The sequence below is a fragment of the Erythrolamprus reginae genome, chromosome 6, assembly GCF_031021105.1.
Source record: "Erythrolamprus reginae isolate rEryReg1 chromosome 6, rEryReg1.hap1, whole genome shotgun sequence".
In the NCBI taxonomy this organism is placed as follows: domain Eukaryota; kingdom Metazoa; phylum Chordata; class Lepidosauria; order Squamata; family Dipsadidae; genus Erythrolamprus; species Erythrolamprus reginae.
In genome coordinates, this window is record NC_091955.1 from 44,074,127 (window position 1) to 44,086,891 (window position 12,765).

At 42.1% G+C, this 12,765-nt stretch overlaps 1 protein-coding gene across 4 annotated transcripts in view; it reads right to left on the reverse strand.

Moving 5' to 3' along the window:
• Positions 1 to 523: 523 nt before the first annotated feature.
• GRIP1 (glutamate receptor interacting protein 1) overlaps positions 524 to 12,765 on the reverse strand; it is a 585,000-nt gene continuing 572,758 nt past the window's right edge. For all 4 annotated transcript variants that reach the window (XM_070755655.1, XM_070755656.1, XM_070755657.1 and 1 more), the window contains 2 exons: positions 3,867 to 4,013; positions 524 to 2,242 (listed from right to left, as the gene is read on the reverse strand). In XM_070755655.1, the coding sequence (XP_070611756.1) occupies positions 2,006 to 2,242; positions 3,867 to 4,013 (384 nt within the window). In that variant the 3' untranslated portion in view covers positions 524 to 2,005. The remainder of the gene's footprint in view (positions 2,243 to 3,866; positions 4,014 to 12,765) is intronic.

The window sequence follows — 12,765 nt, forward strand, 5'->3', positions numbered from 1 at the left end:
CTTTCATCATCTTAGTTGCTCTTCTCTGAACTTTTCCCAAAGTCTCAACATCTTTTTAGAGAAATGCCCTCACCCAAAAATGGAAGTTAGGTAAAGCCTCCTAAATAAAGGCATGACATAGTGTGACATTATTTCCTTGAATGCTTAAAAATGAAGTTGTGAATTGTATTGATAAAGTCTTCAGAGTGGGGTGGCATATAAATCAAATCAAATCAATCAATCAATCAATAAGATAAACAAGATAAATAAATAAATTTGTTGCATTAAATCTTAAAATTTTATGGGGTAAATAATGATCATACAACTTGGATTGGATGATACAGTGAAACAATCCTTTTTCCTTATGCAAATATTTTCCTATGTAAGCTGTTTGTCTAATTTATTTTTTTCCACTTTATGATGAAGTTTGCACCTTTGCAAATGGCCTTGACTCAATTTTTTGCCTATTTCCACTCTTCCATAGTGGTAAAAGAAGTAATGTTCCATAATTTTTCTTCTGTTTTTTCTTTTAGGATCCAAACTATTGTCTTTAAATATGTTTATTAATTTTTTACATTTTCCATACAAATTTTTAACAATTTGAGTTCCCAGAAACCATACATAGAAGATAAATATCATGCTATTAAAGTATTAAATTTGTACAAAAATACTTTAGTTTAATACTCATTGTTACAAATAAAAATACGTATTAAGTGGTTCATGATATGGATTTCAATTTTATTTCAATTTTTTCTTTCTTTCTGGCAGTGCTGGAATATGATAAAGTGTTATGTGAGTGCATAGGGCATAGAAATTTGCTCTCTAATAGGTGAAGAAAAGTGTGTTATGTGTATTTTGACAATTCAAAGAGGCCAAAAAAATTGTGGTAAGAGATAAAGGTTCAATGTTATCACAGAAAAATCCGGTGTCTTTCCAGTCACTAAGTAACATTAATTATCAAGACAATACAGTAGACAAACCAAAGCAGCTGCTGGTGGGTCTCAAAAGCAACTAGCAGCATTTTATTGCTTTGAATGAGAAACAGGGCAGAATTTGGGAGTATGTGGGTAAAACATATTAACATTTTAAAATTAAGTCTTCAAAATGGCAGAATCAATGAGCGCTCCAACAAAGCTATTTAAATAGATACTTTAAATCAATGCACATTTCATTTATCTTAATTTTTTTAAAGAGTCCTGTGTTGCTGTACAAGTCTATTTATATATGTGTTCCCTAAACATAGCAGTTCATATGTTTTTGCATCAGTATTACTTTGCTACTGGAATTCAGTTAAGAAAAAAACCCTTATTTTAATTACCTTGTTACCAAAAGTCTTATTGTTTTGAAACAGAAATCACTATACGTTCCAAATACCTAAAAGTGAGAAATCCATACAGGCTGCATGACATAGCCTATTCAGTATATCATTGCATAGGGAATAATGTAATTTCTACTAAATCATATTGTAACAGAATCTAAAGTTTTACCCCTCAGGATCCTGTGTGCACCTTTGTTGAAATGATTGCAGAACAAGTAACAGTTTTTGGTCCCCCCCCCTTTCCCCCACCCGCAGAGGTAACAGATATACACTTTGTTAAACAATAACTATGATACAATAATCTTTTGGGCTTACTGATAATATTTTGATATTCCTTCCTTCAATTAGCCTACCTTTTAATATAAATTTTGATAATAAAATCCTCAAGTTGGGGATACTCTTTTCAGAGACTTGGATGGGTTTCATTTACAAAGTTTTTTTGATTAATCTACATGAAAAGAGTTACTTCTTTCCTCATTAATTTTTCTTGCATGTGGAGTTCAACTAGAAATGGCACTATTTGTGGTTATAAAAAAGTGAGAAGAAAAATTGATTGGGAAGAAAGCAGCAAAGAATGAGCCTTGAAAAATAATCAGAATCTTCCCTGTGTGCTTCTCAACAATAGATTGTGTCTGTGTTTCCAGTGTATCTAACTTTTTTTTTTTAAAATAGCACCATTTAAATCTCTTGGACAGATACAGTTTTTGGCTATAAAGTGTTTATAGGTTCCCATTTCATATCCGAACCTGTGTTATGTTCACTTTGTTGAAGGAAAGCATTGTTTGGATGGCTCCATTGTCCTGTTGAGAAAGTCTGATGCTCAGAGCCCTTCTTTTGGGAAGCTAATGGATTGCGACTAATAACAAGTTCTAATTTGTTACCAGACTCTGCTATTAGGGGTACAACTAGGCAGCAGTCAAAGTTTCTTGTCCGAACATGATTTACCTGAAAAGGAAAAAAGAATGTTTTCAACAAAAGAAGACAAGTCAAGCAAGACAATAAAAGATGGCCGTAAGGTTTTTTTTAGGTGAAGGATAATATAAGACAGTTTAGACCCAGATAAATTAAGATCTTGAAATAAAGAAGAAAATATTTGTAAGAGAATGAATTAAACTGAATGTAATTTTGTAAGCTACTAAATTTTATTTTATGTTCCCCATACTATCTGACTTGATTGAGAAGTCAGTATTGTGTAAAGAAAATTAATACATGGTTGAAGTTGTGCAACAGATATTACTATATTTACATAAATAATTCTAATTTAGGATTATTTAGGATTATTTCCCAAAAGAAAAGTAAACAATAAAAAATAGTAAAAGTACCAAGAAATGACCATCTTCCCTGCCTTATTCATTCACTGACTTATTCATTCACTCTCACCTATACCTTTGCAGCATTCATATACTTCCACTGGACACGGGCCCCTGTTATTTTAGAAAACTGCCAGATATAGTTGAATTATTTAAATTGAATTGCCTAAAATAAGCTTAATTTGGAGAATTATCTCTATCTGCATTTATTTATTTTTTTATTTATTTTTATTAATCAGATTTGTATGTCGCCCCTCTCCGCAGACTCGGGGCGGCTAACAACAATAAAAAGACAATGTAAACAAATCTAATATTAAAAATAATCTAAAAAACCCCAATTTAAAGAACCAATCATACATACAAACATACCTTGTATAAATTCTATAAGCCTAGGGGGAAGGGAAAATCAGCTATTCTCTTCAGTCACAGTTTTCTCACACAAAACTACACATACAGTACATTGTAGCAATCTCCTGTTTCTAGTAGGACGCAGAAAAAAAAGGGAAAAATAGGATAGAGCCAAGATGCAGAGTAAGGATAACTATATTGGGAAGGGTCTATAAAAGAAAAGGGAAACAGAAACAGAAACTGTTTCTTGTTGTGAGCCGCTCTGAGTTTTCGGAGAGGGGCTGCATACAAATCTAATTAATAATAATAATAATAATAATAATAATAATAATAATAATAATAATGTGGAGATGAGGTAAGAAGAACCAAACTTTTTATAAGGAAAGAAAAGAGAAGTGAGCCCTATGTAGGTATTGCAAAAGTGATTAAAATTCATTAGAAAATTCATTAGAAAATTATGTAATTCATTACCTAAATTATAGCTAATCTTCAAATTAATCTCACTTTTAAATGGGAATATATATATGTCCATATATATCTCCTCACTCTTTCTTTTCTACATTTTCTTCATTCTTTTCATTGAATAACATCACTCAACTTGTAAGTAAATTGCTTTATCTACTTTTATATTGGAGAAAAAGTACCTTTCAATAAGATATTTAATGACATTGTTACTTATCCTATTAATAGATAGAGTGGAATTTTCCAAAGTACATTGTCTCTTATTTGGTTTACAAAATAAGTGAATGAGAAAGCAGACTTACATTTCCACAATTTTATATAGAATATTTTCAAATCTCTGAATGTTGAATTTAACTGCTTAAAGGTTTTCTTAACATAAACCTCTTTATACTTACTAAACTACTTGTCTTTATTAATTGAATTCAAAATTATATAATGTTTCATGCTACCTGTAGTAATCTGTCATATGGCTTCAAACCACCTACATCTCCAGATCCATCTGGCTGAATATTTTTTACATATACACCTTTTTCCAATAAGCCATCAGAGACACTGAATCCGAAGTCCTCCATATTAGAATCCTTGTATAAAGTTATCTGTTAAGGGATAAAGAAATTTCTCATACATTTGTTAAAATTCAGAAATACTTTTCTGCCTAATCTTCCCAAATTTTGTCATAGACTAAGCATGAGCAATAGTTTCTTTCTGGTATTCTCCACTCATTTCCTTTCCTTGCCCCTTTTCAATATATTAATGGAAAAATATCATGTTAATGAAAACAAATTGCACCAACATCTGGAGTACTTAGAGAAGATGCTACCAAGATTATAAATTACTTGACTTTAATTTGGTAAATTCTAGAAGACAAGAAGTTTTTGCAGATTAATCTTATCCTATTTTTGAAATCAGAAAAGATCTTTGCTCTTTTGGAGGATTACCATAAGCATCATATGCTGCAAAACAGCTGACAGCTACGAGTATGAGCAGTGTTATGGCAAATGCATGGCTGCCTCAAAATACAAAACCACATTTCTCATGTAATTGGAGCAGAGAATTGAATGAGATAGTACAAAATTTTTTCTGAATTCTATTCTCTAACATTTTTATTAACTTTGAGATGGTAAAAAATAGCAGATAGTTAATACTCTGGAATAAGATTCAAAATCATATTAATATATTATAAAGATGAGCTGAAAATATCAATGAAATGCACACAGAAACACAACATTCTGCATAGATATAGCATTGACAAATATTGGTAATAGTACTTGTGAAAACATATTGGAATAGTAGTTTATTGAATACTTTTTATTCAATAAAGAATCACCAGTTTGATGTGGCTATAAAAGGAAAACACATCAAGAATTTTTAAATCATTAGAAGCATTCCATTACTGTATATTCTATTTAGATGGACTCCACCTACAGTATTGTGTCCTGGGCATCATACTTTAAGAAGCATCAGCAAAAATAGAAAAGGTTCAGAAAAGGATCATTAGACAAAAAATAAAACTTAGCGATGCAAAAAAAAAAAGAGTTCAATAAATTTATCCCTAAGGAAATATAACTGGGAATTGATATGATTGTACTCTTTAAATAGCTGAAAATATATGATGTTGTAAAAAATTTCTTTTCTTCCAGGTTTAGATTACAGAGTAATGGATGTAAATTGCCAGAAAACATATTCCAACAGTATGCTAAGGAAAAAACATCCTGGGAGTTGCAGCAAGTTGATTATGGAACCAATTATTGAAAGAGGAGATAGACTACCTTTCATGGGATGAGTAGAAGTGAAACCCAGGCAGCTACCTCATGGAAATGCTATAATGTAGAGTCCAGTAGTGATCCAAATGGCCCATTTCAACCTTATGACTTTAGGAGAATCATATTTTCAAGAAAAAGATAGCTGATACCATTGCTTTGTTGTGGAGTCTCTATTACCATATCAGCACAAGCAAATATTTACATTGCCATATTGCAATAGGGTAGAAAATCTTCCTTTTAAGTATAGTATCTTGCTATGGCTGAAATCAGGGTTTATCAGATATGGAGAAAGCTGGAATCATAAATTAAACTCAACTTAAAATAAAATTTGTTTTGTTTAAATGATAGCTATAATTTCTGGGCTTAACCATAACAGGAAGTTATGCTTATCAGAAATTTTTCTATCTGATTGCAATGTAACAAGAAGCAAAGCATCCACCTTCTTTTTCCCATACACCGAAAAATATAAAACACACTGGTTTATAAAATGCACCTAGATTTTAGAGGAGGAAAACAAGGAAAAAAGCATTCTGAACCAAATGGTGTAGTATTATATTGTTTAATAACATTCCAGTGTAGCAGAATACTTTTTACAACCATGTATACTTTTTAAAACCATGTATACTTTTTAAAACCATGTACACCTTTTACAAACTTCAAACTTGACAGCTTCAAGACTTGTGGACTTCAATTCCCAGAATTCCTCCACCAGTCATGCTAGCTCAGAAATGGGTGTTGAAGTCCACAAGCCTTAAACGTGCCAGGTTTGAAGACCCTTGCACTCCTAACCTCTAACTTGAGAGTCTTCCAACTTGCAGCTTTAAGACTTGTGGACTTCAACTTCCAGAACTACTCCATCAGTCATGCCAGACTCCGCTCTCCTCCTGGTTCTCTCCCCCCTCCCATACCCACCCACCCACAGTTCAGATTCACACCCCCTTCTGCTCTAGCTGGACTTAGAGCTGGCATCGCTCTGCAACTGCATGACAGCTCCAGGGGTTGAAGACATAGCAGCTGGGAGTGGGAAGCCAAGCCCAGCTGAAGAAAATCTGAGGAAGGTTACTCACCTGGGATTGGCTGGAGTGTGAGTTAAGCTGGGGGTTGCTAGCTTTCCACCAGGTTCCTTTCTTTTAAAGAGAGAGAGAGAGAAAAGGGGGTGGGTGAACAACCAGCTTCTCTAGAGCAGTGTTTCCCAACCGGTGTGCCGTGAGACACGGTCAGGTGTGCCGCGAAGAAAAAAGCTCAGCTTCTGGTCTCGCAGCTTTTTGCGAAGATCAAAAAGTTGTGAGACCGGAACCTGAGCTTCATTATTTGTGCCTTCCAAGTTTTCCGGCAGCTGCAGCGCCCCGCCCAGCTGGAGCTTTCCTGGAGACGGCAGCAGGTGAGCTTTGGGGCCTGGTGGGAGGGCGGCGGCCGCGGGAGGGCGGCACGCAGCGGGAGAGTGATGGTGGCGGCAGCGGGCAGTAGCCATGTGGCGGCGCCAGGGTGGTCAGCTGTGAGGCGGAGCTCCGGAACGGAGGCTCCGACCGGCGGCGGCTGGACATGTTGCTGTAGCTGTTCCTTAGGGAAAATGCGTGCGTGCTAATTCCACGGGAATGGTCGGCGCGGAGCGCTGGAGAAGAAGGCGCAAAAGGGGATGGTGGATGGGACGGTGCAGGTGTGAGGAAGATTCCCCGCCCTGCAAGAGGGACAGCGCGATGCTGTGGGAGCAGCAGAACAACTCGTCGGTCAGTTGCTCCAATCCTTTTCTCCCTATGGTGGAGAGAGAAAAGGTCTCCGGGGGAGAAGGTGGTGAGGAGCGGGATCCAGACCCCGCTCTTCTTCCCCCTTCCCCCTTGTCCAGCAGACTGGGCAAATGGGGGTGCCGTACCGCGGCGGACCGCAGAAGGGGCTCATTCCCCCCGTCCCCAATTGCTTGCACGCAACGTCTGCCGTGCTCGCCTAAGCAGGAGAGCCGCCAGGTTCTTGCAAACGCAGTTTGGCCGCAGTTCAACTAACTGGACCGGTTTTCCAAACCAACCAGTTAGCCTTTGGGAGCCGCCGGTGGTCGGCCCGTCGGCGTTCCCTGCCCGGTTGCCCGCCCTTAGTTACCTGCGTGCCGTGGACTCCCTTAGGAGTGCACAAGAAGAGTGGGGGGAAACAAATAAAAAGTGGGAGAGCGCGAATAAAGCAAGAGGCACCGGGCAGTAGCCGTGGGGAGGCGCCAGGGTGGTCAGCTGTGAGGCGGAGCTCCGGAACAGAGGCACCGACGGCGGCAGCTGGACATGCTGGAATTGCGTGGCTGGCACTTGCCTGCTGGCTGGGCTGGGACGGAGGCTCCAGCCCCACGTCCATGCCCAGCGCAACGCCAGCATGTACGGCGTCTAGCAACATGTATAGCCACCGCCGTCGGTGCCTCGGTTCCGGAGCTCCGCCTCACAGCTGATCACCCTGCTGCCACTGCTGAGAGAAAAAGAGAGGGAGAGAGGGGGGAGAGAAAGAGATAGCAAGAGAGAGAGGGAGAGAGGGAGAGAGGGGGTTAGCAAGAGAGGGACAGAGAGAAAGAGAGAGGGGGGATAGCAACAGAGGGACAGAGAGAAAGAGAGGGAGAGATGGGGGAGAGAAAGAGAGAAAGAGATAGCAAGAGAGGGAGAGAGAAAGAGAGAGGGAGAGAGGGGGGGAGAGAAAGAGAGAAAGAGATAGCAAGAGAGGGAGAGAGAGAAAGAGAGAGGGAGAGAGGGGGAGAGAGAAAGAGATAGCAAGAGGGAGAGAGAAAGAGAGGGAGAGGGGGGAGAGAAAGAGATAGCAAGAGAGGGAGAGAGAGAGAGGGGGAGAGAGAGAAATAGAGCGAAAGGGAGGAAGAGAGATATTTTTTTGTCCAAACTTTTTTTTGCCCCCCCCCCCCGCTCAATGTTCCTCAGGATTTTGTAAATGTGAATAATGCGCCGTGGCTCAAAAAAGGTTGGGAAACACTGCTCTAGAGAAAGTAATTTGTATCTCCCATCAGTTGCAGTGTAATTCTGTCTTTCTTTCTGTCTTTCTGTCTTTACATTGCAATTGATGGGAGATACACATTTCTTTCTCTACAGAAGCTTGTTATTCACCCGCCCCCTTTTTCTCTCTCTCTCACTTTAAAAGAAAAGAAAGCTAACCGCCCCCATCTGAACTCACACCCCAGCCGATCCCAGGTGCGTCTTCGGAGTCTTCGGAGAGGGGCGGCATACAAATCCAAATAATAATAAATAAATAAATTTTCCTCAGAGCTGCCTTACATTGCAAATAGAGCAATGGAAAAAACCCTACAGATTTAGGGCTTGGAAAACATTCTTCTTTGCAGAGAGTAACAGTGAAAGAGCTGAAAGAAACTTACTCAGAGCAAGTTAGAGTAATGAAACAAACCCTGCAAAGACTTAGGGCTTGAAAACATTCTTCACAGAGAGTAACAATGAAAGAGCTTGGGTACATTAACAGCACCTGGTTAGGGCTGGAAAGAAACATTTGGAGCAAATAGAGAATGAGAAAGAAATCAAAGGCAGGGTTTGGAATACATTCTTGGCAGAGATTAACAATGAAAGAGCTTGCAAGTGGTAAGAGCTGGGAACATCGTTAGCACCTGGTTAGGGCTAGAAAGAAACTTACTCAGAGCAAGTTAGAGTAATGAAACAAACCCTGCAAAGACTTAGGGCTTGGAAAACATTCTTCACAGAGAGAAACAATGAAAGAGCCTGCAAGGTAAGAGCTGGGAAGATCGTTAGCAGCTAGTTAGAGCTGGGAAAAAAGCTACATTCAGTGTATAAGATGCACCCTAATTATCAGCCTATTTTAGGGAGGAAAAAGGTGCGTCTTATATACAGAAAAATACGGTACTTGTGATGAAAACTTAACACTTCCTACATCTCCACAGAAGGATATCAATATGCATCTTTATGATAATTTGATGGTTGGAATAATATACTGCAAAATTCTATATTAACATAAATGTCAAGTATTCTCAGTGGTGGGCTATGAGCCGGAACGCTAAATTGCACTCACCACTGTGGCTGATAAGTTCTTGCGGGACCAGTGCGAGTTTGCTGCTGTACCTGTGGAGGAAGCAGGTGCGCCCATGTTTCGGCAAGGTTTTTTTGCTTCTGCACATGCTGAAACACGGGCGCACCTGCGGTTCCGTGCTTGATTTTGTTTCCTTCTCAGGTGCAGGAGCAAAATTGCGCTGGTCCTGCAAGAACTTATGAGCCACAGTGGTGAGCGCAATTTAGTGTTCCGGCTCGTAGCCCATCACTGAATATTCTCTTCCATATTCTTTCCGGCTAGAGCAGGGGTACCCAATCTGTGAGTTGCAGCCCAGTAGTGGGCCATGAAGAGATTGCAAACGGGGCTGCGGAAATGGCCAACAAGCATGCATACACATCTACTCTCACTTGCACAAATATGTGTGAGCTTAACAGTGGTGGGATTCAAATTTTTTAACTGGTTATCTGTCTTAATGAATTGCTGGGTGTGACTGGGTGTTCACATGACTGGGTGGGCTTGGCCAACTCAACATAACTCATGTCAAAAGGTGCCTTGCCCGGCCCCTCCCCTCCCAGCCACTCCTAGTCACACCCAGCTTCATCGTATCTATAGTATCAAGTACATAATTATTGTTATTTTTTTTTGTATACCACCAATATGTACTTGACAAAACAAATAAATAATAATAAATAAAAAATTCTGTAAAACTTTTCAACTTTTTTTGACTTTATTATCTGCATCTACATACTATAAATGTACCTTCATGGACCTCTGAAAGGAAGAAATGGCTCACATTCTTTGCCCAAGAGTATGATAGACAGGTCACAAAAGAGGCTTTTGAGGGGCTGCCACAAAGCAGCAAAAAGCAAAACAAGAAACAATGGAGTGAACAAAGAGAGAAGCAACCTAAAACCAAGGAGAAACTTCCTGACAACAATGTTCCCTCTAACTTTTTTTTTGTGTGGGCGTAAAACTATAGTGTCTGAGCGGCAGTCCCTTTTGGACTGGGCGGCATAGAAGTATAAATAAATAAATAAATAAGTAAGTAAGTAAGTAAGTAAGTAAATAAATAAATAAATAAACAAATAAATAAATAAGAAAAAAATTCCCTTATTTTTTATTAAAAGAAATTAATAATCAAACAAAACCAAAATCTATTACTATTATTACTATCTTCTCTTTTTCCATCCCTGTCTCCTCCCCCCTTGTGTGTGTGTGTGTGTGTGTGTGTGTGTGAACTCTTGAACCATTTCCAATAACAGGTGAGCTATTGGAAATGGTTCAAGAGTTCACAGACACACACACACACACAAACGGCTGGGTTTTTTCTCTCTGTTATTTGGGTGCTTTTTACCATATGCTTTAAATCAAGAGTCATTTCTCTCTCTTTCTCTCTCCCTCTCTTGCTCTCTCTTTTTCTCACTTTCTCTCTCCCTCTCCTTCTATCTCTCTCTCTCTCTCTCTCATGCTTTCTTTCTCTCTCCCCCTTTCTCTCTCTCTCTCTTTCTCACTTACTTTCTCTCTCCCCCCCTTTCTCTCTGTGTCAGCGAGGGGGCTGCGAGAGCGCTTTCTCTGAGTGCTCCGGGAACACCTGCCCTGCCTCTACTGCAGCCCCCTTGCTGAAAGTCTGGGACGAAAGCACCCCCAGCGAGGGACTGCAAGATGGGCGGGGCGGGCATTCCTGAAGCGCGCAGAGAAAACCCCTCTCGCAGCCCCCTGGCTGGGAGCACGGAAGAGAAGGAAAAGAAGCTGCAGCCACTGGCGCTAGAGAAGTTGCGCCCCAAGGCAGGAGGCGGTGGAGGAGGAGAGGGGGTGGATCGCGTGGGTGGGGGACAGCGCAGAGAGACCAGGGGCGCAAGGGGGCCGGAGGCACTGTGGGGAGGCAGCGGTGGCCGTGGCTTCCTTTCCTTTAACTGCCGGCGCCTCCCCGCCCCCACAACCCCCCGCGGGCTGGCAGGGGGATGGGGAGTGTGCGCCCGTGGAAAAGGGTGTGTGTGGGGGTATTTGGGGGCGCGCGCGTGTGCACACGTGCAGCTTACGGGGAACACTGTTCCTGACAGTGAGAACAAATAACTAGTGGAACTGTTTGTTTTTTCAAGTTCTGTGTGCTCTGAAATGGTATAGGACCACCCTCCCAAAGTCCCTTCTAAGTATTAATGTCAACTCACAAATGTTTTTGGCCTGCTCTCAAGTTGCCACAGGCCCTGAAACCAAGACCAGAGCCATCCCCCAGGGCACAACTGGAACAAAGGCCTCAGGTGTGCCATTGACATTTATTTATTTATTTATTATTTAGATTTGTATGCCGCCCCTCTCCGCAGACATGTCCCGGAAGGTCCTCCAGGCTGCAGAGGTCCTGGCTTTGGCTGCAGGAACGAACTGCAGGCAACCTTCCCGTCCACACACTGTCTCCTCTCACTGCCCAATGTGAGGCGGGAAGTCTGAGAAAAACACCTGGTCTGGGTATACAGCCATTCACAATGGAGCTCTTCCCAGGGAGCAAAGCCTTGGACAACTTGATCTGCCCCCAAGGCCTTGAGGAGCTCCAGGCTTTCCATGACCATGTGCCCTGCCCTTCAGATCTCAATGGGGCCAGGACCCGGTGGCAGTGGTGCTCTGGGAGGGCAAACAGAAGTCCCAGGTCTGCACTCATGCACTGCAACAGAACAGCGGTCTCAGCCCCAGTGCGGAAGCTCTCCTAGAGGCCACCCACCCACCTGCTAGTTGGCCCAGCCCAGAAGCAACACATCCCTGTCACAGGCTGGATGTGAGACCCGAAGCAGAGGGAAAGGCGAGCGGGTGGCAGTCACCCAGAGGCCCCGTGTTCCAGGCATAAAAGGCAAGTGAGCCTTGCCAGGCCCATCTGAAGCAGTTCTTCAGAAGAGTACAGCAGGGCTCCCTCCTCTGCCTTTGGTGTTGACCTTACCTTCCAGAGCTTCCGTGCGCCTCCACCAGCCTGAATGCCCTGCCTTTCAGATTCTGATGGGACTAGTGCACAGCTGCCCGCAAAGGTAAAACTGATGACGGGTGGTCCTCAGGGGAAATGCCATGCTGGAACCAAGGCTGCTGGAGATGAGCATCCTTCCCAGCCTCATTTCCCAGAGGGGGTGCCCGGCTGCACTTACCTCTGCCTCAAGGCTTCTGCTGCTGGAATGGAGATTGGAAAAGGAAGGCATGTGAGGCAGAGAGCTGGGACACGACCACTGCGTGATAGGCTCTGACCACATAGGAGGCAGCTAGGCTGTGATTTGGGCCTTGCTCACAAGCTAACCTAGGCAGATCAGGGCTACCCCGCTGGGCCCAGGAGAGTGCCGCATGGGATGCAGCTGTGATGATGAAGGCAGGCAAGCTGGCTGGTCCACAGAGACTGTGATCGAAGCAAGTGATGGAGCCAGACAGAGAGCAATAGCAGCTATGCTGGGAGAGAGGGTGAGATGAGGAGTGACTGGGCAGGGCGGGGTGGAGTGGGCGGTCGGGCCGAGGCCAGCCAGTCATGGGATTTGCTGGTTTGCTGAACTGTGCAGAATCTTAACAACTAGTTTGCCTGAACCGGTCTGAACTGACTGAAGCCCACCTCCGTGTGAGTATGTGCATG